General features: G+C 40.1%; 1 protein-coding gene across 5 annotated transcripts in view; it reads right to left on the bottom strand.

Moving 5' to 3' along the window:
* The window catches only part of DYNC1I1 (dynein cytoplasmic 1 intermediate chain 1), a 313,409-nt gene that overhangs the window by 66,393 nt on the left and 221,025 nt on the right, over window positions 1–25,991 (bottom strand). For all 5 annotated transcript variants that reach the window (XM_053896695.1, XM_053896694.1, XM_053896697.1 and 2 more), the window contains one exon: window positions 3,973–4,119. In XM_053896695.1, coding sequence (XP_053752670.1) covers window positions 3,973–4,119 — 147 coding nt within the window. The remainder of the gene's footprint in view (window positions 1–3,972; window positions 4,120–25,991) is intronic.

The raw sequence follows: 25,991 nt of genomic DNA, 5'->3' as shown, positions 1-25,991 counted from the left end.
ATACTTACCAAGCTTCACCTTGCTCAGTCAGAGGCGGTCCAACAGAGCCGAAGGAAGCTGCAGCCAATGATGACTGATGGGGCAGAAGCAGCACATAGTTTGGCTTCTAAGCTCACCATGAGTGATGAAAACAGACAGCTTTCAAAAGAGTGGAACTATTGACTTTTGGAAGGAATATGTGTTACTAAATCTGGAGTTTAATGCATTCTAGTCACCGTGCCAAACATTTGTTAACATTCTTTATAAAAAGTGGTTAATATTCATCAGCCTCTTTAATTTGAGGGGGAGATATTGGTAGCGGGACTTACTGGCACAGTGCACCTCGTGATAAAATTAGGTTCTTTTATGTTACTGCAAAATCTAGGATAATGATAGATTTATTTTTCAAAATATCATCTGGGCTACTACGGAGGCTTCGATTTGGCCAGGGCCTTGATAAAAGTCACTTATACATCCCGGGAATCATAAGCAAGATGCTCTTACCTCCTGTCATAACTCTAGCAGGCAATCCCCACTCTGTAGAATCCTAAATGGTAAGCTAAAATCATTTGCAGCTGCACATTAAATACTAAATGGAAGGTTAGCATAAGCAGAACCTAGCAGTAATGTGGGTTAGATTTCAGGCAGTTTAGCCATCACGGGCCAAACCACAACTTAGTTGGTGCCTCTCTGTGCAAATAGCTGACAGCCTAAGTCTTACTCTTGATGAGTTACTGTCCATAATACCTAGCCACAATGACAATGAAACAATCTTTAATATTGGAAAGTTGATATTATATACAGGATGGTTCCCAAACTATTATTATCATATAAACTCCTGGTCAGAAGGAGTCATAATAATCATCGAGGACAGCTACTCATTTGTCTCCACCAAGAGGTGGATCCAAACTCTTCTGAAACACCTTTCTCAAGGGTAACCAGTTTTTTGCCCTGATTCCTGGGGAGTTCTTCTTTCCACCACTGGGGATAAAGAAAGCTCAAGGAGATACTTTAGTTCAGTGCCTTCTGGGATCCTACAGATCAAGTCCAAACAATATTTATAGACTGTTGTTTTCTCACCCCTCCCTTCTAGTCTTATCTAACTCAGACTAATCATCGCCAATTCCTCCAATGGTTCTCGAGTACCTGGCTTTCAGGCTTTCAGTTCCCTCCTCATCCTGGTCACTCTCTTTTGAATATGTTATATTTTGTCTGAGATCCTCTTACAGTGAAGTTATGAGAAAGAAACACAAATGTCGACCTATATTCTGGCCAAGAAAATATAGAAATCTAGGGAGTGTTGAATTGTCACCTCTCATATGATAAAAAGTACACCAGTGGTATTGTATGCTAAGATTACATTTGCTTTTTTGGCAACTGTGTCATCCTCTCTTTTACCCATGCTGATGGGCATCCAACTAAATAAACCCCTAGGTCTTATTCACACCATATTCCTGCAGAAATTTTCAATCAGCCTTGGTGGATGTGGACAGTGGTGAGTACGTCAGGGATCTGAAACTCAATGGTATCTTGATCAGGTCTCTAAATTTCAAGAGGACCGACTGGTTGTGGGACTGTGGACAAGGGTTTTTCCCAAGCCTCTGGTGTGTGCAAAACCTGCAGCAGTGAGCGTTCAAACTCAAGGCCCAAGTCACACAGCATTCAAATCAACTAGGAGAATGGAGGAAACAAATTCTCACCTAAAAACAGCAGACAGAAGAATGGAAGGGGAGGTCCAAACACTGTTATGAATCTGAAATCCACCTAGTGTTTTTCAGCAAGAGTCCAATGGGGTTTCTTTGTTAACCACCAAGCATCAACGCAAAGCACTAAAATCCTAGTGGACTGGGACTCCTAAGGGTGCGTATAGAAGGGAAAGGAAAGCATCTAGAAGAATGTATAGAGCCAACTGCCTGGAGTAAGAATGTGCATGGTAGCCCCTCCCTGGCTTTAATCAGTACTACTGGCCTGTGCTTTCATGAGTAATAAAACTTGGCTTAAAAGAAAAGAGAGAGATGTAAAGAAACCAGAAGTAGACACGTGGGCATGCCTACACACACACACACATACACACACACACACACACACACACAACTCTATTTAATGGAAAGAAAAAAACTCAATGCTACAGCTCATTTTTCCAGTATAGATGCCAGATTGTTTTTATTTATTTAAGGAATAAACTTACTGTGTGGCAGAAGGGTTTTGCTTTAATTAGGATTTCCTGTTGTCCCAAATGCATATGTGTGGTGGGTGTGAAAGGAAATTAGTAATCTGTGGCAGGCCTCTTTTTCCTTAACCACTTTTGATCCTGGTACCAATCAGCCAGGCATTAGTGGAAGTTGAAAGGCAGTCACAAAATTAACTGTGCCCTTTTAGCTACGGATTCAACAAAATGCAGCAAAAGAGAAAAAAAAAGTTTTCTTTTCAAACAGAAATATGTTACTGTTTGATAATAATAGTATTTAAATTTTTTTTAATGTTTACTTATTTGTTTTGGGGGAAAGAGAGAGAGAGCGAGAGAGAGAGCTCTCACAAGTGGGGAAGGGTTAGAGAAACAGGGAGAGAGAGAATCTCAAGGAGGCTCCATGCTGTCAGCGCACAGCCCAATGCCAGGCTCCATCTCATGAACAGTGAGATCATGATCTGAGCTGAAAACAAGAGTTGGATGCTTAACCGATTGAGCCACCCAGGTGCCCGATAATAATCGTATTTTAGCTGTGATGATCATATCCTAAGTTACTTGAAAAAGAAAGCTTAACTCTTTGGAAGAGCTCCTGGATTTGGATTTTCCCTAAAAGCTTATTGCTCTAACATTTGGATTTATAATATTTGCAATTTCACAAGATAGGCTCATAAACACACCAGATATGCACATACAGCCAGGAAGAGGATTCATGCTACTTGAGCAAACACCTGCATCAAGCCGTCTTCTCCTGGGTCACAATTTTCTGTTATTAGTTTGGAGAAGTGGGGTAGGCAAGAGCAATTTTCCAAGATTCCCAAGAACTAGTTTCACCTGCATGTGTCTCAGGCCCAAGTCAATCAGAATTAGGGCTGACTTGGTATTTGTCACTTCCCATTGTCAATCTTACAAGAATGGAAGAATTTTCCTCTCCATGGTCTTAGGTAAAGCAGCTCCAGTCCTTTTTTAAAGCTAGAATGGTTTTGAGGCCAGCTGATGAAACAAATGAGGCGACCACATTAAGGAAATTGAAACAATAGTAGAGCTGTATTTTTGGGCATAATTTGGGCATTTCAGAGAAAGAACATCAGTTACTCTGAATGTCAAGGTAGCAAGGATTGATGGAGACATGCCTGTCTTCTCATTCCTCCTAACAACTGCTAAACACACCTGTCATTCTCTTAAAGGAAATGACAGAGTAGTTGTCTTATGAACACTATACTGAACCTCTTCTGCTAAATTGTGGGTAATGGTTTTGAGATGTTGACTTTTAACCCGAGGGATTATATTGTCACTGTAGACTTTACCGTTGAAACTTACAACCATGCATTCCAGAATTTAAAGTCATAGCACTCCCTCAAATCACAAATGGAAAGGGCTGTTGGCAAAAGTCCCGTATACCATCCCTCGACATGAAATGCTTACTCCTCAGGGCCCATTTGAAAATACGAGTTTCCATGTTATACTGTTAACGTGAAGGGTTACTTTACAGCAATTTCACTGATGCCTCTTCCAAAGTTTCTCCCTGTGTCTTTTTCAGTTTTAATCCATCCTCACCTCACCGATGGTCTTTGGATCCAAAGAGATCCTTTAGATGTGCGGAAACTTGTAGACCATTAAGAGATTTTTTTTCCAAATTCAGTGCTTCCTTCGCCTACTTTTCACGCTGCTTTATTGGTCAGTCAGGTTACCGTCACTATAAATTACATACATTCCGGCTTGGAGTTACTGACTGCATCCGTACTTCCATCAGTCATCCCCTTACAGGGCTTGGGTGGCTGACAGGGAAGTGACAAAAGCTGACTTACAGTGTGTGCAGCAGCTGACAAGGGTGTCCTCTGCACCGGTGTCCTTCGATGACTGCGATTATCCCACAGGACAATCTGGCCCGAGTAAGTCCCACCAACCACCAAGTTGGGATGGAAACGAGCGAAGCACACTGACATCACAGAGGACTGGGAGGAGAAAGGGGGAGAAATGTGTACTGTGAAATGGTTGGAGAAGGCTTGTTTCTTCCTGAAGAGAAAACAGTTCATCATATCAACTCAACACATCCTGGAAAACAAAAAGCAGTTGTTAAATGCAAAATTAGTAGACCATTTTGTACCTAAATGCAGACTTTTTTCTTGAGAAGGTTGGTCAATGGTTACCCCTTGAAACTTGAAATTTGATGTCCTGGCCATGTCCTCAAATAGGCATAAAACCTATCTTATGTGCATCTTTGTTTTGTGGTATGTAAAGCTTGGTTTGTGGACACTTCCCATTTATCAATAAAATTGCATCAGAACAAATATTAATTCTCCACTAAAATCTTTACAAAGTAATTCTTTACTCTGAGGGCATGGCTACATGAAATTATACTATATACAGTGTTGGCAAAGCCTCAAGGACTTTGAGACGTGGTGCTTTTTTGGGATTTTTGTTTTTGGCTTAATGTAGACTTCTAGGAAGTATACTGACCTCAGACTGATCAACTGGTTCCTCCCTAAATTCCCTCACCTCCCATGGGCATTCTCCTGACCTTAATCCTGCCCACTTCAGACAATTCTTAATGTTATTCTTTGCCCTATTTTAACAAAGTCAGGAGTGGATTTCAGTCCAACTCTACTAGGGCCTGTCACAGCATCACGAATGTGGTTTTTGAAATTCCACAAAAGACTACTGGACACTACATTATATAGGAAATTACTTAGGACCAGGATACACTTAAAATCAGGTTAAGTTGGCTGTTTCACATTTGTTAAAAAGTCCATTTTTATTCCCATAGAGCTTTCATGTTTGCATTTATTTATATGTGGAAGCAATTGTTTTTAAGAAATGCATTTCATCCTTCCAATTAAGTTCAATGAATGACCTTGTGTATAAGAAAGGCACTGTACCAGGCATAATGGGAATACAAAGGTAGTCATTGCCCTCAATAAACTTGCGCCCTGATAAAGGAAACTAAAAAGCATGCATGCTGATGACCAAAACTGCATTTGCTGCTAGTTCATACGTGCTAGTTGAAGCCTTCATATGAAATAGAAAAGGGTGCCTCTTTGCATAGACATAGTCACGTGGGAGAGGTACCTGCCATGGCTAGTGGAGAGTGAGGTGGATCTTTGTCCTCACTTGTCCCTTGGGTTTGATATCCTTGCACAATTTGCATACACAAGTGTGTGAACATGATTCATGCCATGACTAAACCACAGCAGCATGCGTGTGTGTGCATGTATGTCTTTGTGTGTGTGTGGGGGGGGGGTGAGTGTGGAAGATTAGCTGGGAGAGGGGAGAAAAGAGGAGAGTGGAAAGAGTGGATGGTTCAAGAGACCTCATGAATGGGAATGAATCACCCCTTGAAGTACAGGTGGAATGCTCAGCACGTGGAGAGAAAAAGAAGCAGGCACTCCTGGGAGATGAGATGATAGGGAGAAGATTACAGGCACCCAAACAGAGGCTGGTGAACAGCCCACAGTCTTGTTTGGCTGGGAAGAAGGTTGCGTGGTAGAGGCAGACGGTAGGGAATGTGGCTTAAGAGGCCACCCGGGCCAGAAAAGAGAGGGCCTTGAATGGCAGACACTGTTTGGAATTTTTCCCACGAGCAACAGTGAGAAATCACAGCATTCTGAAGAAAAATGGGAGAGGATCAAAGGTTGTAGCTGATAAACCAGCAAAATGGGAAAGTGAGTGAAAAAACATTATGATCTTTTCCTGACTGGGAAGCTAGACATCCATTTCTAAAGAAGATCAGATCGACTATCAACCTAACTCTTCCTTGTCTGAAACAGCCTCAGATACGCTGAGGTAGAATAAAGAATGCAGACTATTTTTCAGTGTCATGTTTTCCTAGTTTGAATGATTTTCAGTTCCAATTCCTTGAACACGATTAGATGGAGAACATGCTTGTGCCCCAATCTGGTTTTCATAAAGTTCAAGAATAACTCTCAATAATGATACTGAATTAAAGAAAAAGAAAATAATGCTGGTCAGCTTCTTGTTTTACACATCCCACAGAAACGATTCTTAGTTTTCAACTGATGAAATTCTTATGTTGTTTGAGCTATGTTGGAAACATTTTCTTTAAAGCTTCAGACTTAAAATTATCCAGGTGGTATCAGCAACTGAATTTACCAAAGCTCCAATCAATATGGATAAAGGAATGCCATTAAATTAGGAAAATCTAGAATTCAACCACTTGATTGCTTTTGTGTTTCAGTTAATTCCCAGCAAACACTGTTCCAAACTTTGAACAGTTTGCTAAGAGACTAAACTAGAGAAAAGTAAGCAGTGGATGTACTTCTACAAAACTGAAACGCATAGTTGTCAATCACCTAGAATCCAACTCCAGGAAGTGAGAATGCTTTCTAATTCCTACTTTTTCATTCATTCACTCATTTTTCATTCATTCATTCATTCACTCATTCATTCATCAAACACAATGCCCACTGAATACTAATGAAACCATTTCAAAAATTTTTAAATGTGATAAAAACTCCCACTCTTGAAATCAGAATTCTATTTGCATTTGACAAAAAGTCAAATTCATGCTAAACAGAGTCACAATCCTTTAGAGCCCTGGAGTTCTGCTACCAGCGTCTACTTTGTTTTGCTGCAAATCAATCTTTACAACATCTCCATGAGGAAAAAGAGTAGACACAATTTATTTTTATATTTGGAAGATTAGAAATGGAAGAGTAGTTATGTGATTGTCAATTTCACTTATATTTTAAGCTCCATACATTAATTATAATATGCATTCTACATATTACAGACTATAAAGGTTCAAAACAGATCTCTAGGGTATGCTACACTTGACATACTATCATTCATATGGAAACACTAAGGCAGTATGATCTCAATTATCTAGATGTAAAGTTTAAAATTTAGTCATTTCTTGAGATGTTTTTAAGTGCCCCAATGTTTGATGTAATGGTGACAAACATTTGGATGATTGACTGAATTTTTTATTTTTCATCCAAATGTTCAGGTTCTGTCAGTCACATGGGAACTGTCCCCTAATTGCAGAGAAAGCTCTTCTTATTTGGAAAGTCTGCATCAACCCCGAGGAGTAAAGTCTTGGAAAAACCCCTGTGATCTCCTGCTGTTCGTACAGTTCCTGATCTACTTGTTGTTGCCAGTTGTCTTGGAAGTTATTGACTGTCAGCATAGACAGCAAAGGATGATATCATCCTGTCAGTTATATCGATTTGGTAAAGGGTAAAAACAGCATTCCAGAAGCATTGACTGACACTATTAAAATACGTGGGTTTTCTTGTTGTTCTCATTTGCACACTACATTTTCTGAAGACATATTTTATGGAAAACATTATCAATAATATTAAAGTTACTTTAAAAAATGTCATCACTTTCCTAAGCATTTAAAATTTTGTAATTAATTCAGTTATTCAGGGTCATAATAAAGTGCTATTAAATTGTATGGTAAATACAATTTAGACAAGCAAAATTAATTGAAAACAAGAAGCTTCCCTACCTTGTTATTCTTAGTTTTATAAGAATATGTAACTATATAGATATTTTTGGAGTTTTAACTTATTACTTATTTTATTTTATTCTTTAAAATATAAGAGGCTTAGATTTATTTTGAGAAACAGCATATGCCTTTAAACATTCAAATCAAGTAGTTTACACGAGTGGAAAAATAGTGCTAAAGTTGATGAGAATTTCTGATAATGTTAATGTCTAATCAGTATAAGTTTTTCTGACACCACAGTCGAACGTTTTTATAAGGCTAGTGATTTCATCAATATGGCTCAGAAACATGATTAACTAGTTACTAGTACGTTAAAAACTTGATGTAAAACTGGTGAGTGTGACCTGATATATTCCAACACAGGTAACACAGAGACAGTATCACACCAGGAACCACTGTATCCAAGGGGGCAAGCACCACATTTTGATTATTTCTGTATCATAATTCCATCAAATCAGGACAAGCAAGGTTTTGAGACTATGTTTTAAGGATCAGGGCGTCTCTAGTGACAGGTTCTGGTTTCCTACGCAGACATGGCAGCCCAGATGGTCCTGGGGAAACTTTATTTTTCAATCTTGAGCAGACCGCATGGTTACTGGCCGTCCCCGCAAAGGCAGCCTTCCCCTATGCCTGTTGCCACACGTTCACTTGCACACGAGCTGACCCACTAAAAAGGATTCCATACCCTCATCATCTATTTCAAGAAAAGGCAGTTTGTGTTCCCCCATTCACAGGGTGAATTCAGAGACGAGACGGGTGGAGACGCCACTTTCAACGTCTCCCTTCGCTCCCGACACGCACAGCATTCAATTGCAGTCTGCCCCAACCCCTCCTTCAGCGGCTCTGGGGGCTGTTTTCTATTTTATAGAGCTAATCCTGGCCAGTTGAGGGTCGGTACTTCCCCTTAACCACAGACCCAGATGCCCAGGGCAAACAGCCTCTGGTCACTGTTGGTTGGGCAGCTTGCTCCTTATGTTCACATTTGATACGGTTGCCCGAGTCCTTTTGTGTATGGCACCCTGCCCACTCCCCAGCCACCGTGCCTGGGTTGGTGGGGAGAGGGGTCCTGCATTCAAAAGCATCTCCTATTTCAAGTACCATCTCTTCTGGGGAGAGGTTGGTCCCAAGAGGGAATGGCCATATTGTTGCCATATGCTCTTTAATGGTGGCTGACATTTTATTTGCCTAAAAGTAAATGCTTAACTGTCAGAGGGCTGTGAGGCAGACAGATCAGATGCTTCTGGCTACTAGTGAGCTAGAATATATTTCTGCAAGTACCTAAGAAACCCACAAAGATATTTCTTTTGTTAATGAAAACACGCATAATTAGAGAAAACTGCTGTCGAAAACCCCTCTTACAGGCAATCATGTAGCACCAGGCATCTGACAACATGGAAGGTGTGAAGGTGGTAAAGCCAAGACATGAGTCATGAATTGGGCACTTAACTTTAATTGAAATGAAGGAACGGGTCTCTTTTCCTTTCAGAGCTCTCTTTTCTTTTGCCTAAGTCTCTATCCCAAGGTGCACAGTTCATTCATCTAAACTCTAAGAGTGACCATCTACTGAAAGTTCTGACCCCATTAGCAATGGAAGTGCCCAGGAGCAATGACTAAATGAGCTTGCTTGCTACCTCTTGACTCAGTTTATATGAAAAAAAAAAAGCAGCTGATTTTAATATTTGATTTCCCAAAGATTAGGAACCTCTCATTATGATCATCTTTCCTATGATCCCTTGGGATTTTTGTACCTTTCAGTAGTGAGATGCTTCCGTGTACCAAGAGACAGACCTGGACTGTGTACTGAGAATACAAAGTTGGTGGACAAACCACAATGAGATGCCCACGAGGATGGCTATGATTTAAAAATGTTTGCATGTCAATTACACCTCAATAAAGCTGGGGGTGGGGGGAACCAAAGAAGGGGGGAATACCAAGCACTGGTGAGGATATGGAGAAATGGGAACACTCACACAATACCAATAGGAATGTAACATAAGGCAGTCATTCTAGACAACATGCCGGCAGTTCCTGAACAAGTTAAACACAGAGTTAACATATGATCCAACAATTCCACTCCTCGGTATACACCTAAGATAACTGAAAACATCTGACAATGCAGAAACTTGTACATGCGTGTTCATAGCAGCATTATTCATTATAGCCAAACAGTGCAAATAACCCAAACATCCATCAACTGAGGAGTAGATAAATAAAATGTGGTAAATCCATACCATGGAATATTATTCACAAATAAAAAGGGACACAGTACTGATACAAGCTATAACATAGATGAACGTTGAAAGCATCATGCTAAGTGAGACAAGTCACAAAAGGCCACATATTGTATGATTCTATTTATACGAAATGTCCAGAATAGGCAGATTCATAGGGACAGAAAGCAGATTAGTGGTTGCTTAACATGGAGGTCAGGGGGACAATGGGGAATGACTACTAATGGGCATAAGGTTTATTTTGGGGGTGATAAAAACTTTCTGGAATGATGTAGTGGTTATGGTGGCACAACTTGGGGAATACACTAAAAAAAAACCCCACTGAATTCTATACCTTAAAAGGGTGAATTTTATCTCAATTTTTAAAAAAGTTAGTATGCAGACACCTTTTGATTTCATGGAGCTTACCAACCTTATTTCTTATCTTCGGGACAATTGTCTGGACTATTTTGATCATTCTTTCCTCAAACAAAGTTATTTGATTTTTTTTTACTTCCCCTTGAACATTTCCTTCAATTTCTACTCTTTGAGAGACACTGAGGTGGAAAGGGAGGGTTGGCACACTTGAAGTCCCTAAAGCTGACCTCCTGCTCTGACGCCTGCTAGCTGTGTGAATCTTCTAAGCCTTATTTTTTTTATTTTGTGCACATTTTCAAATTATTTATTTTAAAAAAACTATGGTGAAATACACATAAAATTTATCATGATAACCATTTAAAATTTTTTGTAATGTTTATTTATTTTTTAGAGAGAGAGAGAGAGAGAGAGAGAGAGACAGAAACTGAAGCAGGCTCCAGGCCCTGAGCTGTCAGCACAGAGCCTGACGCAGGGCTCGAACTCACAGACCGCAAGATCATGACCTGAGCCGAAGTCAGACGCTTAATGACTGAGCCACCCAGGTGCCCCTCATGTTACACCATTAACCACTGGTGTAAATGTTACACCATTTTTAAGTGTACAGCTCAGTGACATTAAGTACACCCACACTGTTGGGCAACCATCACCGCCATCCATCTCAGAACATTTTCACCTCCCCCAACTGTAACTCCATGTCCGCTAAACACTAATTCCTCATTCCTCCTCTAAGCCCTTAGCAACCACCATTCTACTTTGTTTCTATGAGTTTGACTATTCTGGGAGACTCACATACATGGACTAGTGTAGTATTTGTCCTTTTGTGACTGGTTTATCTCACTAAACACAATGTGCTAATGGTGTTAGTACACCCATGTAATGCTCCAAGTGTTACTACATTCATGCTGTAGCAGGTCTCATAATTCCCTTCCCTTTTAAGGCTGACTGATATTCCATTGTATGTTTATGCTCCCATTTTGTTTATCTGTTTACCTGTCAGTGGACATTAGGGATTGCTTCCACATTTTGGCTATTATGAATAATGTTACTATGAATATGGGTGTACGTACAAATATTTCTTCAGGATCCTGCTTTCAGTTATTTGGGGTATATAACTGTAGGTGGAATTGCTGGATCATACTCTATTTCTAATTTTTTTAAACTGTCATACTGTTTTCTATAGAGGTTACATTTTACATTCCTACCAGCCATGCACAAACGTTCTGGTTCCTCCACATGCTTGACGGCCCTTGTCATTTTCTACTTTCATCCTGTTTTGTTTTTTATAGTAGCCATCCTAATGGGAGCCTGAATTCTCAATTCATAACAGGAGAATGATAGTTCTCGCCCTGTCTACAAGCAGGTCATTTTCTTTGCCTCTGTTCCCTGGGGCTGTTGGAAGATTTGAATTTAGTAATGCAGTTTAAGACTGATAAACAATATGCCCCCATATAGTGCCACACATGACTACTTTGCGATTTGGAGAAACATTCCTGTGGAAAATGAAGGTCCAGAGGACTCCTCATTTTGCTTAACGAATCCTTCCTAAGCAATTCTCATAGTAATGCTTGCTCCTGCCTTGATGATCGAGGTTGACAAACTGTCTCCAGAAGTGTTACTGCACCTTTTGTTACACGGTTTAACTCTTTGGAGTCCTTATTTTTGACAAGCCCTGCTTCCTGTCTGGGACACTGACTCTATTTCCTTTTCCACAGACCTTCATGGCTGGTTATACTTCCTGTTGCGGGTGGCAATTCCAAGTCCTGATATTTAACAAGTTTGGATAATGAGGAAGAGAAGGAAGAGGGAAAATGGTGCAATGTTGGCACCAGAAATGACTGCAATAAAGACCAAGATTAGATTCATGTCACATTGTCGTTCATATGCATGTTCATAAGACAAGCACTGCAATTTTGGGTGACATTAGGATCTAAATTGTAGTTGGTAGTACATTCAGTGCAAGTACTTCTGAATGCCACAAAATTTCAGGGCAATGGGATAATCTGCACACTACTCCCAAAAAGTTTTCTGAAATCAGATTCTTTTTTTTTTTTTTAACCATATTTCACACCTTGAATCAGTGCTAGGAAACTACTTATATGTGATGTGACTTTGTATCTAATTATTACTTACTCATCATTCACCTGTATCATCCATATAGGTGTGTGGACCCCTTAGGCTGTGTTCTAAATCATTGTTACTCCAAATTTGCTTGTATCTTAGCATCATCTGAAGAGCTTAAAAAAAGATTCCTCATGCTCAAGGCACATCCCACACCAACTAAATCAATTTCTGGGGGTAGGACTCAGGCATCAAAATTTTTAAAAGTTCCACAGGAAATTTCATGCGTAGTTAAGTGAAAAGTACGGTTTTAAATCAGTGGTTCTCAAACTTATCTGAACACAAGAAGCACTTAGAGAGTTTATTAAAAACAGATTCCTGGGTCCCAGCCTGGAACTACTGAACCAGGATTTCAAAGAGGCCTGGTGGTCCATGGATTTAACACATGCCCAGGGTCTTGTTGAATTGTTGTTGAGAAGTTTGGAGAACCCAAGTCGAAAACAATGAATTCGTAGACTATGGCCCAGTCACAGTGGGATGAGTTTCCTTTTGCATCAATATAGGCCATGCCTGGGATGTTTCCTTCATGGATCACATGCTTTTGGTCACAACCTGCCCAACAGAGACACATGTAGTATAATAATTGTTCATCTGCTACAATGCCTCGCTTAATTCCCTTCAATTTTATTTGCTAGCTTTTACATTTCCTTCCCCTTTCTTCTTCCTCTCCCTTCCTAAAAGATTGAGCTCTTAGAATAGCATCAATAAAAAGGGCAGTGAAGGTTTGGTTCCCAACTTCCCTTCAGCATCGCTCTTCACGCTGGCACCAAACATCTGAAAGTTCTTATTTATTAGTAAGAGCGATAACAAACATCATCGTCACACCATTTACATTGTTATGCGCTGCGGGGGTGTTCCAAAATTTTTGAGTACCTACTAAGTGCCAAACCTGGTATATATTGCTGTATCAGTCCTACTAGGTGAGTAATTTTTGCCTTCATTATTTCAGGTTAGGAAACCCAGGCATGGACACATAAAGCCACTGACTTGGATCAAATGAATACCAGGTGGCAAAGCCCAGATTTGAACTACAGTCTGGCTGATTTAGAAGCCAGTGTGCCACGAAACGTTGTGTCAGTTGAAAACCAGGTGCATTTTCTCTTGGAGGTACACAAACTCCCGCTCCTAAGCGCCACACCTCTGACTTCACACTGTGGGACTGATAATCACTAAGCCTCATTCATCCCCACATGGCAGACAGGGATTTGGGGCATCCTGGCTGCTACGGTGGCCTTGAGTCTCCAACCCCTCTCCGGCTGGACTTATGTTGCTGGTATAGAGAATGATCACGTGACTCAGCTCTTAGCCTACCAGTTGTGACAGGTGACAACAGAGCTAATTAGTACCAATTGTGGTGATATTTACCATGAGGTGGGTACTTCCTGCTGCGAACTGATTGAGACCAATTAATCATTTCATAGGAGTCTACTGAACAGCTAGCAGCTGGAAACCGATTGCATCACTACTGACAAGCTCTGTATTTATTGTCACTGCTTTGGGAGAAAAATGTTGTGTTTTCATCTTGTCACTATGCAGCCAAACCAAAAATGCCGTTCCAATACAACAATTTCTTCGTAAATGAGTGTTTATCCCCCAAATAATTATGTGAATTGTTATTAATTATTGTAGAAGGGAAGAGTGCCCCTGAAAAAGCATTAACAAGACCGACCCAACAGCAAGGTGGAAAATCTTGGCAAAAAATCCTTTAAAATGCAAAGCCATTCTGGGATGTCTGGGGTGGCTCAGTTGTTTAAACAACCGACTTTTGATTTTGGCTCAGGTCATGAGCTCATGGTTGTGAGACTGAGCCCTGCACTGGGCTCTGCGCTGAGCCCGGGGCCTGCTTGGGATCCTCTCTCTCCCTTGCACTCTGCTCCTTCCCTCCTCTCAAAATAAATAAAGAAACATTTAAAAAATAAATAAAATGCAAAGTCATTCTTAGAAAGTAACTGCTTCAGACTATCACCTGCACAAAGCATTGGAAACATTCCTTGTGCCAGGTGTTGGCCTGGATAGGACCCACCTGGTGTTACACTGAACAACAACTGGGAAATTCCTATTTCTTTATAAAAGGAAAGTTTGTTTCCTTTACAAACTTGGTTTATAAAAGGAAAAGTGGCTCCTAACCCCCCCTTTTTTAATTAATATATATATTTTTAATTTTAGTTAACATAAAGTACAATATTGGTTTTAGGAGTACAATTCATTTATCCATCACTTACATACAACACCCAGTGCTCATCACAACAAGTGCCCTCCTTAATGCCCATCACCCATCCAGCCAACCTCCCACCTCTCCCTCCGTCAACCCTTAGTTGTTTCTCCTTCATTAAGAGTCTCTTGTGCTTTGTTCCCCTCTCCCTTCTCCCCCACCTTCCCATATATTCATCCGGTTTGTTTCCTAAATTCCAATCCTATTTTAGTCATCACAACTAGTAAGAGTTCTATAGAGAAGTTGGCACAAATTTATATTTTATTTTTTCATAAATTCCTTATAATAGTTCTAGATTTTTAGAAAAGTAGTGAAGATAGAACAGTTTCCATACACCTCACACCCTTTTCCCTACCGTCAACACCTTCCCTGTTGTTACATTCATACAGCACATTTTTCACAAGGAACAAAGCAATATCGATACACTGTTACTGAAATCCATATTTTGTTCAGGTGTTCTTAAATTTTACCCAATGCCCTTTTCCTGCTCCAGGATTCCATCCAGGAGACACATCACCTAGACATCATGTCCCCTAAGGTGTCTCTAGACTGTGACAATTTCTCAGACTTCTCCTGTTTTTGATGATTTTAACTGTTTTGAAGAGCACTGGTGGTCAGGAATTTCCTAGAATGTCCCTCAACTTGGGTTTAATTTTTTTTCTTATCATTAGGCCTAGACAAAAATCTTTTTAGGTCTTACAAACATTTGAACAAAAAGAAACCCGAGTTCCACGTCAGTTAGTGAAAGGGGATTATAACACACACACACACACACACACACACACACACACACAGTCCATTTTTATAAATTTGTTCTGAAAACTTTACTATGGATAAAGCAAGGTGGGGCTGTACCCCCATATCTGGAAATAAGGCTCACTAAAACATTCTCAGGTCAAAGAAGCTTTCTCAGTACAGACTTCTAATCATTTACTCATCATTTAGTGTGTTTTTTTCAGGAAATAAGAAACCCAGTTGCTATGCCTGGGCTGGAATAGGATTGTGTTGCAAGCTGAAAGTGAACTTTTGCTTTATAAAAAGGACAAAAAAGCATAGGAAGAGATGAATATAGGGGTTGCTTTATATGTTAATGAGCACCAGCTTTCTTCAAATCAAATGTCTAAATCCTGCTTAATTAAAAAAAAAAGGAAGTTGATATTTGGATATGTCATGTGTTGACATCCACCACTTTGACTTATGGGGGTACGAACTAAAGAGAACAGATTACTTTATTCAAGAGAGAAGGAAAAGACTTCCAATTTGACAGGAAAGAGTGTAGGCGGCATTAACTTCAGTACTTGTTAAAACATGAAGGATTAATAGCGAAAAAAGGGAGGGAAGAATTGTGAATGTCTCCAGCTCAGTATCTTCAAAAATGCTTGTGGTTTCTGAGAATGGCACACCCGACCACATGAAAGTGACACTAAGGGACTCAGCCACACGACTTCTCTAAATCCAGAGCTGGGACTGCTCTACTTTTACCATCAAACCATCTTACTTGAAGTGTAGCCACAAATTAAATTTATTTTTTATTGAAAAAGTACTAAGTCCTTACCAAGAGGGCAAACACAGCATTCAGAAACACTGGTCCCTCACCCCCTTCCCTGACTCCTGCCCCCCCACCCCCACCCAACCTTGACAGAGTAAGCCATGTAAACCATGTAAAGAAGAGCCAGTTCGTAGTCTATGAATTTTTCCTTGGCCATGTACAAAAGGCAGTGATGGCTTTCAGCTGAATCTAACAGCATCCGGTTATCAGCTATTCTTTTTTACAAACACAATAATAAACAGGCTGATCAGATTCAGAACTGTTGTATTGGCAAGAATGTCTAAAAATGATTGCACGATAGATCTGTCTTGCTTTGTGGACAATTTCTTTCTGAATTTGTAGGATTTGGGTTTTACGCTTGAGATGCAAAAAGGAGGAAGAAAATACAGCCTCCCTCTGTCTGTCACTCAACAACCCCCTGCTGATAAAATAAATCTACATTTGGAGCGTCCACCCAAAGAGTCCTGGAATGTCCCACATTAGATTATTACCAAGCCACTTAGATCAGAAATTATAGGGGGACCATTAAAAAAAAAAAAACAACAACCTAAGGCATTCCACTATGCAAACGCTCTTCACATGGGTTTTTTGATTGACTGTAGTGGTTTTGCCAGCTGTGACAGTGGATGGAATCAGTTGGATCGTTTTAAATTTAGCAAGAAAATAAAAGAATTTTGCAAAAATAGGTCCTTTTTCATATTAAAACTACATGGTGAATACAGACCTTGGGGGAAACAAATGGGAAGTGAGGTCCTCCAGCCAAGAAGTGATGTGGCACAAAGGCAGAAGCAGCCTTTGTCTCTTTTCATCTGCCTGGAATTACTTAGATATGCTGATGCCTGCAGCATGGAGATGAACCAGATGACCTGTTAGACTGTGTCTAGCTTGGTGGTTCTATTGATACATTACTACTTTGAAGTGCTGAGAAGGACCAGAAAAAAATGGTGTAAGTGCCTGCTAAAAGATGAATGCAAGAGACAAGGGTGAACTGACTTTTGTGATTGTCACCCAATCCCGAGGCCCACCCAGCCCCCAATTTCCACACCAATGTTTTTTCCACTGAAGATTCTTTGATGTTTAACAAGAGACCCAAAGAACGAGAGAGACTAGAGTGTGGAAAGGGTTGGAAATCTGTCCTGGTTGCTCATTTCTAAGCAGAAAGAAATCCCCTCTCAACGTAACATGTAGGTGTACTTAGAAGACCAGAGGATAAATAGGTATCAAATTCCCCAGTGTTCAACCTGAGCTGGTTTTTATTTTTTATTAAAAAAATTTTTTTAATGTTTATTTATTTTTGAGACACAGAGAGAGACACAGCATGAGCAGGGGAGGGGCAGAGAGAGGGAGACACAGAATCCGAAGCAGGCTCCAGGCTCTGAGCTGTTAGCACAGAGCCCAATGTGAGGCTCGAACCCACAAACCACGAGATCATGACCTGAGCCGAAGTCGGATGCCTAACTGACTGAGGCACCCAGGTGCCCCAATCTGGAGCTGGTTTTTAAAAGAGTGACAAAATAGAGAAACAAATTCAGTGACAAACAAAAATGTATGAATAAAAAATCCTTTGGGATCAAATGGCTAAATTTATAGCACTTTTGAGATTTTTCTCTGTCCTTTTTTTGTCTCCCAGGGGAAAACCCTACCTCACAAAACTCAGAATGTACAAATTAAAGGCCATTCACATGGAGTTTGAAGCTTCTAGTTTTGGGAAAAGAGTGTAGAGCCATATGAAAGGCTGTCTGTCAACAGAATCCTGTCTGAACCATGTCCTTCATTGGATGATATGGGTGATAGTGCCGGTCAGCTGGAAGAAAGAAATGTGATGGTAATTCCTAAACACATGTGTCAGAGTAAATCCAATATGCATGCCAGTCAGTTATGATAATGGAGTGGAATACGTTACTTTGTGCATATCTAAATAAAAATACACACGGACAATATTTCTTTTCCTTTTCCCTAAAAAAATGATTTTATGTAAAGAATAGCAGCAGTTTTTCATAGTAATCTGAATTTTGTTTATAGACTTGTGATGATGAGCATTTTATTTTTGGAACTGGTTGCTACCGTTTGCTACGAGATTCACAAAGTGCCCAGCGTTATTTCTCAAGTGTCGAAAAAAGAAAGGTGTCCAGTGTTCCTGGGGAACCAGAAACAATATGAAACCAGATGATGAAGAGTTAAGAAAAACTTCTCAGCCTGCTAATGAACTCCATCCTGCCTTGGTGAGACCACCCTCCTTTTAAGTAAGAGGTAATTTAATATGCATCTAACTCAGTTGTGTTTGGGTTTCATCCAATCTAAGAGTATCAGTGTGATAAATTATAATGAATTGTCTGCAATACTTCACAAAGTGACTATAACAGAACTGAAAAACAAGATCTCTCAGCCTGATTTTCCAACTCCGTCTGAATACTTTTTGCCTTATTCTTGTCAGACCACTCCGAAACTTGCAAATGTTTCTTATAGCTCCCTCACACTGAAAAGTTATGTGCTTCGAGCTCCATTTGATTAGATCCACAATTGTTGGCTGTCTCTATTAAATCAAGCCCCACACTTGAAAATGACACCAACTGTGAGACCAGCCAAATAATATAGCAAGAGAACTAACATGGCTTCTTTAGTTTCCAAAAGGTTTCTTTACATGTTAATTTCCTTTTGTAATCCACACTGTGTGCTCGGAAGTAGGTTAATGAAATGGCCTCCAAGCCTACTTCAGATTTTGAAAAAGCCAGCTGGATCCAGACACCGTAGTGTCTGTAGGAAAAATGGGCAGAGGCTGAAAAGGGGGTCAGGAAACTCAAATTCTAGCAGGGGCTTGTGGTACAGCTGTGTGACTTTGCTCACGTGACTTAACTCCTTTAGGATGTACTTTCTTCATTTAGGTTAAGAACCACTGTCCTAGGGAAAAGGCCTTTTCATTTAATGGCTTTAGGTAGCTCCAGCTCTTCAGAATGCAAAAGCAGGACTGTTATTCTACAGATGATCCATCCTACGATCTATAGATGATCTATCATAAATAACGAGGAGATTGGCATTAAGCTGTTTCCTGTGTAGGTTGGAAGACAGCAGTCTTTAGGGTGACACATGAAATTTGTGCGGGAGGACCAGGATGGGATTTTTTTACCCCTCCTATTCATAGACTACGGATGTGTAGAGATTCATGGGTTGGTGATCAAGACCAATTTTCTGTGCGAAAATCCTGTTAATTCTATCAGGCTTAATGTCCTCATGGGCAAAATACTGGGCATATTGGACTTGTAAGCCTCACAAGGGCAAGAGGTATGCTTTTCTTTTCTGTGTTGAGCTTTGTGCCTGAGACGGTTCCTGAGAACTAGTAGGTACTTGTATTCATTTCCTATTGCTGCTGTAACACTACCACACACTGAGTGGCCTCAAATAATACAAGCTTATTACCCTATGCTTCTGGAGGCTAGGAGGACTAAAACTGAGGGGAGAGCAGGGCTGCATTCCTTGCTGGAGGCTCTAGGGGAGAATCAGTTTCCTTGCCTTCTTTCCAGAGTCTACAGGCTGGCCCCATTTCTTGGCTCACAGCCATCCTCCATCTTCAAAGCAGCAATGGCTGGTTGAGTCTTTCTTCTATCACATCATTTTGATTCTGCTTCCATCATCACACTTCCTTCTAAGCCTGGCTCTCCTGACTCCCTCTTTCACTTATAAGGACCCACCCTTAAAATTACATTGGGCCCACCCAGATAACCTGGAATGATCTTTTCTTAAGATCTTTAATTCAATCACATATACATAACTGCCACATGAGGGGACATATTCACAGATTCCTGGTATTAGGAGGTAGACATCTTTGGGTGGCCGTTATTCTTTCTGCCTACCACAGTGTTCAATAAGTATTTGATCAACTTGTAAATATTTTGCAAAAACGGTAGGGTAAATACTTTGAGTTATTTGTAAGGTTAGCCAATTCCCATCACCCATCACTAACCAAAGTCATGGTCACGTGTGCATGTACACTTCTGATCCTGCTCAAATCTACAACCTTCATACTCATTCAGGCTCATGCTCACCTGACCCTGTTTAGGCTTTAAAAATGCATGCTGGTTCTATTTTACTCTCTTTCATCTGGTAGACAGAATATAATCCGTTGTGACAGATTTTCCTGACCAAGTTGAGTGAATTGCTCACTGTCACATACAGACAAAAACGGAGCCAGAATAGAGATGTAAAACCCCTTTCTACTTCCCTTGCATCCCATCTCATACTCAACTCTTTTCTCCAATTACCATTGCAAACAGATCAACCAACAAAGAAGAGAGGGTGGGAATCTTCAGGCAGAAGTAAAGATGCATGCATCATATTGCAATCCTACCGGTGAAAACCCAAACTTCGTTCTGTTATTAACAACCTCCAAGTCATGTACCTTCCCCTCCAAAATAAATGCTTCAAATCGAAGCCACAGTCCCTGAACTGCTCTCCCACTAGAGATGCTACTAACCACCATGTCGATCAAGACCCATACACCTTCTGTCAAAACTCTTTCAGGTTTTTCTCTTGGCATTAAAATATATATGACAGCAAACTACCTCCAACTGCCACCCAATCCTCCTCCCACCAACACAGGTAAAGTTTCAGGATGATTTTGGCAGGCAACCCATAGGAACCTTAGTGGCGGACAATTACCTATTTTCATTTTGAAATTTTCAATTATTTTGAAGTAACTGATATTTTATGCAGGTTAGTTTGTGTCATTTAGGGCAAATTTCTACCACTTCTCAGTCAAAGCAATTACAGGAATCCTGTCTTATCTTTGACTTAACTGTAACATTCAGAAAGGGATGACAACCTACTGTATTTGTTTAATGTCAATTCTATCAAGGCAGCATATATAACTGGTATCAAAGAGTAATTGGGAATAATTGTAAATTAATTTAACACTGCACTTAAGATAACGACAATAAGGGATAAGTAATGAAAACTTGATTGACACGCAACAACACTTCAGCATTCAATACCCCAGGCATTCTCTTCTTTTAAATCTGGCAACCAACCACACCACATTATATCGGTGACAAAGTCCACAGATTTACTTACTGGTTATCTTAAGTACAAATAATATATCTCTCTGTGGCCTAGAGGAAATAATTGTGCGAGACTTATAAGGTGTAAATTCTCCAGAATAATTTTTCCTGCAGTTCTAGTAGATCACCAAATATTTAAAACCTACCGTTGGCACATATAAGCTTCCTGCGGTGGGTCTGACACAGCACATAGGCTCTCACTAAGGAATGTGAATTTATGGGAAAATCTAGTTCAAAGGTAAATAAACCTCTAATACGTATTTTTTTCCTTATTTAATTCCATATTCTTGATCATGAGCCTTAAAATGTAAAGAAACTGATCCGGAATTAACATCAAGAGGCAGGGAAAATAAACACAAAATAAAGTTTAATTTCTAAATAACTACTCCTGGAGTCAGAAAATGCTGTAACTTGGTGGTGATAATGTCTTTCACATGGCAAATACGAGGTACTGTGGAAAGTTCCATCTATGTCTATATTGGCCAGCTCAAATGTAGAGGTGAAGAACTTTGTCAAAAGGCAAAACAAACCAAAAAACCCCAAAAACCCTACAACTTTTTAAGGCAATGAGGCTAGGAAGGCAATGAGAGTTTCATTGTCCTGTATAATTTGAATAACTACCTGAGTTTTTCACCCCCCTTTCCAAACTGTAGACTAGGGTATAGCTAGCTACAAGCTGTCACACATCTGGAAGACTATTTTAAAACACATTCAAATGTTTTGACTACATGATGCCAAGCATCTGGCAATACAAACTTCTCTTAGGTATTTTTCTGCTATAGAATTCAGTCTGTGTAGACAGTCGTTGTGCCAGATTTTGAACTACATGTTTTATTTGCAGAATGACAAAAATATATATGCAAAGGTAAGGTTTTCCTTATGCTTTTGATTTAGGTAGACTTAACTTAATGATGTTAACAGAGTTGCCATTGATTCTTGCATTACTTGAACTACTGTCTAGTGGTGTTCTCCCCCTGTCCCCAAAAGCCCTTCAGTGGCCTCTACTGGTCAGTTCCTCCCCAGGAACATTCTCTCCCAAACGGACAGCATTCACTCACTCGTCTAAATAGTAACTGACTTTATTGGTTTCATTCCACAGCAAGGATGAGGGAAGGCGAGGTTTCTAGTTTTCCCTGTCTAATAGGAACCAGCCTTAGGCATACCTGTGGTTCACCACCCATCCCCAAACCATTTGCAGGATCTTGAGGTAGGAGGTAGGTATTCTTCATGTGAGGTCGCCCTCCTCCTAATGCAAGCTGGCTCAGACTTCCAAAGGCTGTTTCCACAAACTAACCTAACCATCCCTATCTCCACACCACTTTCACCTTTTCACACTAAGTCTTAAGTCAGATGACCCCCACAGTGGGGGGTGTTCTGGGTAAAATATGCACTAATTATTTCAGTTTTATAGCTTGCAATCTGCTGCAGATCGCTCATTCTTGTTTTTGACCTAAGAGAACAGGGATAAATTCCTCACAGGCAAGGTACAGACCATATTCACCATTGTGGCCTTGGCACCTAAGCAGGGTGCTAGGCACAATAAAGGTCTGTTCAATTGTTCTGGATAAAATGCAGTCCATTCCGATGTTGAAGTAAAGATCACTACATTTCAACCTTGAATTAAACTTAGCCAGGGAGTCCAGTTTGGGCCTAAGCAGTGTTCGCAATTTGGATAATCATGAAGAGCAGGCACATGGGGTGGGCCTGCCAGAACTCTAATAGCATTAGGGTGCTACTGGTAAAATATAAAAACTGTATTTTTTTTGTATTATGTATTATGTATTATGTACTTTGTATTATGAACTTTGGAGCCATGTATTATTAAGGCCTCCTTGACATAAAGACTACACACTTAGGGGAGAGAATCTCTGTCTCCCTGTTTGTGGACCACACCCTGACTGGCTTGTTCTGGAAGCTGCTGGGCTGTTCAGGGCTCTGGAACACGATCAGCAACAATGGCTCCGCAGCAATGAAAGCCAGCACGTGGCTGTGAAGCTCGCTCTGGAGGTGTGTGACGGCAAGCCCTTGGTGTCTGATGGGGTGGGAGCATCGGGGAAAGTGGCGGGGCTTGGATGCTGGAGGTCCAGCAAGCTGCCTTTAGCATCATAGGCCATCCTTGAGACCTTATTCGTGAACATACTTGTGACTCCCACTGGGAAGGCCCAGAAAACAAGAGGGAGGATTTGAAGAGCCCAGAGAGCTTAAGTTGCAGATGGGGTGAGAACTGTAGATGTATGGTTTATGCTGTTAACAAGACCTCATTAAATCAGTCTGGTGTGGCTTAGGAAAGCCAGGATTTGACAGATAGATGGACTAATACATAGAGGGAAAATGAATTCGGTGACATCAAGCAATATAATATTTTTCTATTTTATAATATATTTAATAGCATAAGATGTTGCTAATATATTTAATAGCATAAGATGTTGCTATTTCCCTTTTAAATATATTCCAAATCAAGTATTTGAAGCAGTTTTATAATCCTCTGAGCTGAAAATATAGCTAAGACACTCATAGAAAGTCTCCTAGAGGATTAACAGTTCCATGGTAGAGAATGTATTTTAATTCAGAATTCGTCAAGTAAAGCAGCCTCCTCTGTAGGTTTTACAAATAAAAGCAACTGGTGGCTAATATTTCTAATCTTCAATCAGTTTTCTGTGGATGAAAAATCAGAATCAGGGATTATTGCTTTTACAAAGAATGTTTAGACATCCCAGTGACATGATCACTATATAAAATATAATTCAAATGATCTCAGTTTAAACACTGACTTTGACAGTTAGTAAAATCATTTAATTTTCTACTATGGAAACTATTTTAATAATTTTAACCACTTTTAGATTATATCAATTCTTTGAGATGAAGGACGATGAAGAAACAAACTAATCTCTGTAAATTGAGCTCCACTGCAAAAATGATCTCCATTCTTCAGCAGGGATATTAATGGGTAACCTTTTGAGGGCCTCTTCCTTGTATTTCTCTTCTTCTGCCTCTTCTGTCTCACACGGCTCAAAGGAAACCTAGCTCACGAAAACAGACTTACTTAATGATCCCCTTCCCTCGGCTTTCTCCCATTCTCTTTCATTCACATTCCCAACTTTACATCTCTCTTCTCATTTTCCTTGTTTCTTTCCGGGGAATGACCACCTCAAAGGATTAATTCAGAACAGGCAGCAGAAAACGGTAACAAGAGTGGGCAAATCAGGATGTGGATTTAAAATCAAGAGGTATTTTAAAGGAGGAGAGTTTCTCAAATTAAACATATGTTAAGAATATGGGTTTGTTGTTCATGGCATACCTGCTGCCTGTGATCCCACCCTCATCGGATCAGCCTTCAAGGGCAGAGCATTCCCTAGTGGAATAATAAATACAGCGGCTTGAGTGAACATGGATCTGGGCAGCCCAGCGACCCTCCTTTCCTCTTGGTCTGACTTCACTGTTGGAACACAGGTGGTCACTGAATGGCTGAAGTAGTGAAATGGATCGTGGCCCCTTGGGCTCAGAGCCAGAGATAGAGAGAAAATTCAGGTTCCAAGGAATCAGGCTTTGGGCACATAAAAATTCTAATGTTCAGTCCTGGCATTTATACTAAACTTTGCTTTAACTGATATTGCCTCTTTTCCAAGGCATCATCTTTCTTACTTTGTTATATGTGAACTAGGCAACAAAAATCCATTAGACTTTCGAAAAATAGGTTGTACGGATGCTTAGAGTGCTTCTCTTTGCGCTGACCTTCCATCAACTTAACAGTATGGCAAACTGTATTCTGTAAGTAAAAATGAAAGCCTTGCCTTATGTCAGCACTTTCATTCTTCCCGGTGTATCATATCAAGTAGTTCTCTGCTGTCCCAGAATTATGTGCCCAAATATTGTTGATAGGAACCAGTCATACTTATGCTCATTAAAAGGTTTCAGTAGGAACTATGCAGAATAGCGATATATTATGTATTTGTTCACATATATCCTTCCTTGCTTTGGAGGAGTTTTGAGGTGGAGAGCAGTAATTAAGATACTTATGATTTGAATGCACTCTACTGATAGACAAGATTCAACAGTCTTGGATCTCTCAGGATAAGCATCCCTGATATGAACATAAGAAATCCATGTGGGTTTTGAGGGAAATATTTTTAGTGTGGTGTTGAAATAATATAGGTATGAGAAGCTCAAGACCCCTCTCTCCCATTTGTTTTGATATTATTCTTAGGAAACAAGAGCTGCCTAACAAGCTGTGAAATTACCACAGAAGAATAAAGGATAACTGGCTTCCCTTTACACTGTCTGAAAAATAGTACTTTCTAACTAAATGAATAGTGTTGGGGAACAAATGATTTCTGAGTCCCTCAAGCATTTCATAAAAGTCCACTTATGAAGTATAGCATATAAACAACAAAACCTTCCTAACTCTTCGTTAAAGCAGTCAGGCCTCTGACATTTGATTACTAGTTCAGTTTATCACACAGTCTTGGTGTGCATATATTTTCGTATTTCTGTAACAATGTCCCAAATCAGCAGAGAACCTGATATATGAAAATTCCTATATATACAAAAAATAGTTTAGAGGATGTGATTATTTGCTTTTCAAAAAAATTCATTTATTTATCAAGGTCTCCTTTAGTGAGCCATCTCTGATTGAGAACTGGCCGCCTTTCTCCATGTTGTCTGAATCTGTGATGTTTTAAAGAACTTGGCTCAAATGTCCCCCTCACAAAGGGGAGAACATATTATAATGTTCTAAAGGCAGGAGGTTTGTGTTAAGCCTGTCTCAGCAGCTTCAATATAGAGACAGGAAAATCCAACGAAACCCAGTTCCAAAATTTAGCAAGTCCTCATAATTTGAGC

Source organism: Panthera pardus, unplaced genomic scaffold (genome assembly GCF_024362965.1).
Source record: "Panthera pardus isolate Hobbes unplaced genomic scaffold, ASM2436296v1 HiC_scaffold_8, whole genome shotgun sequence".
NCBI classification, from domain to species: Eukaryota; Metazoa; Chordata; class Mammalia; order Carnivora; family Felidae; genus Panthera; species Panthera pardus.
Note: the sequence above shows the minus strand (reverse complement) of the source record. Positions and strands in the feature narration are given on the sequence as shown.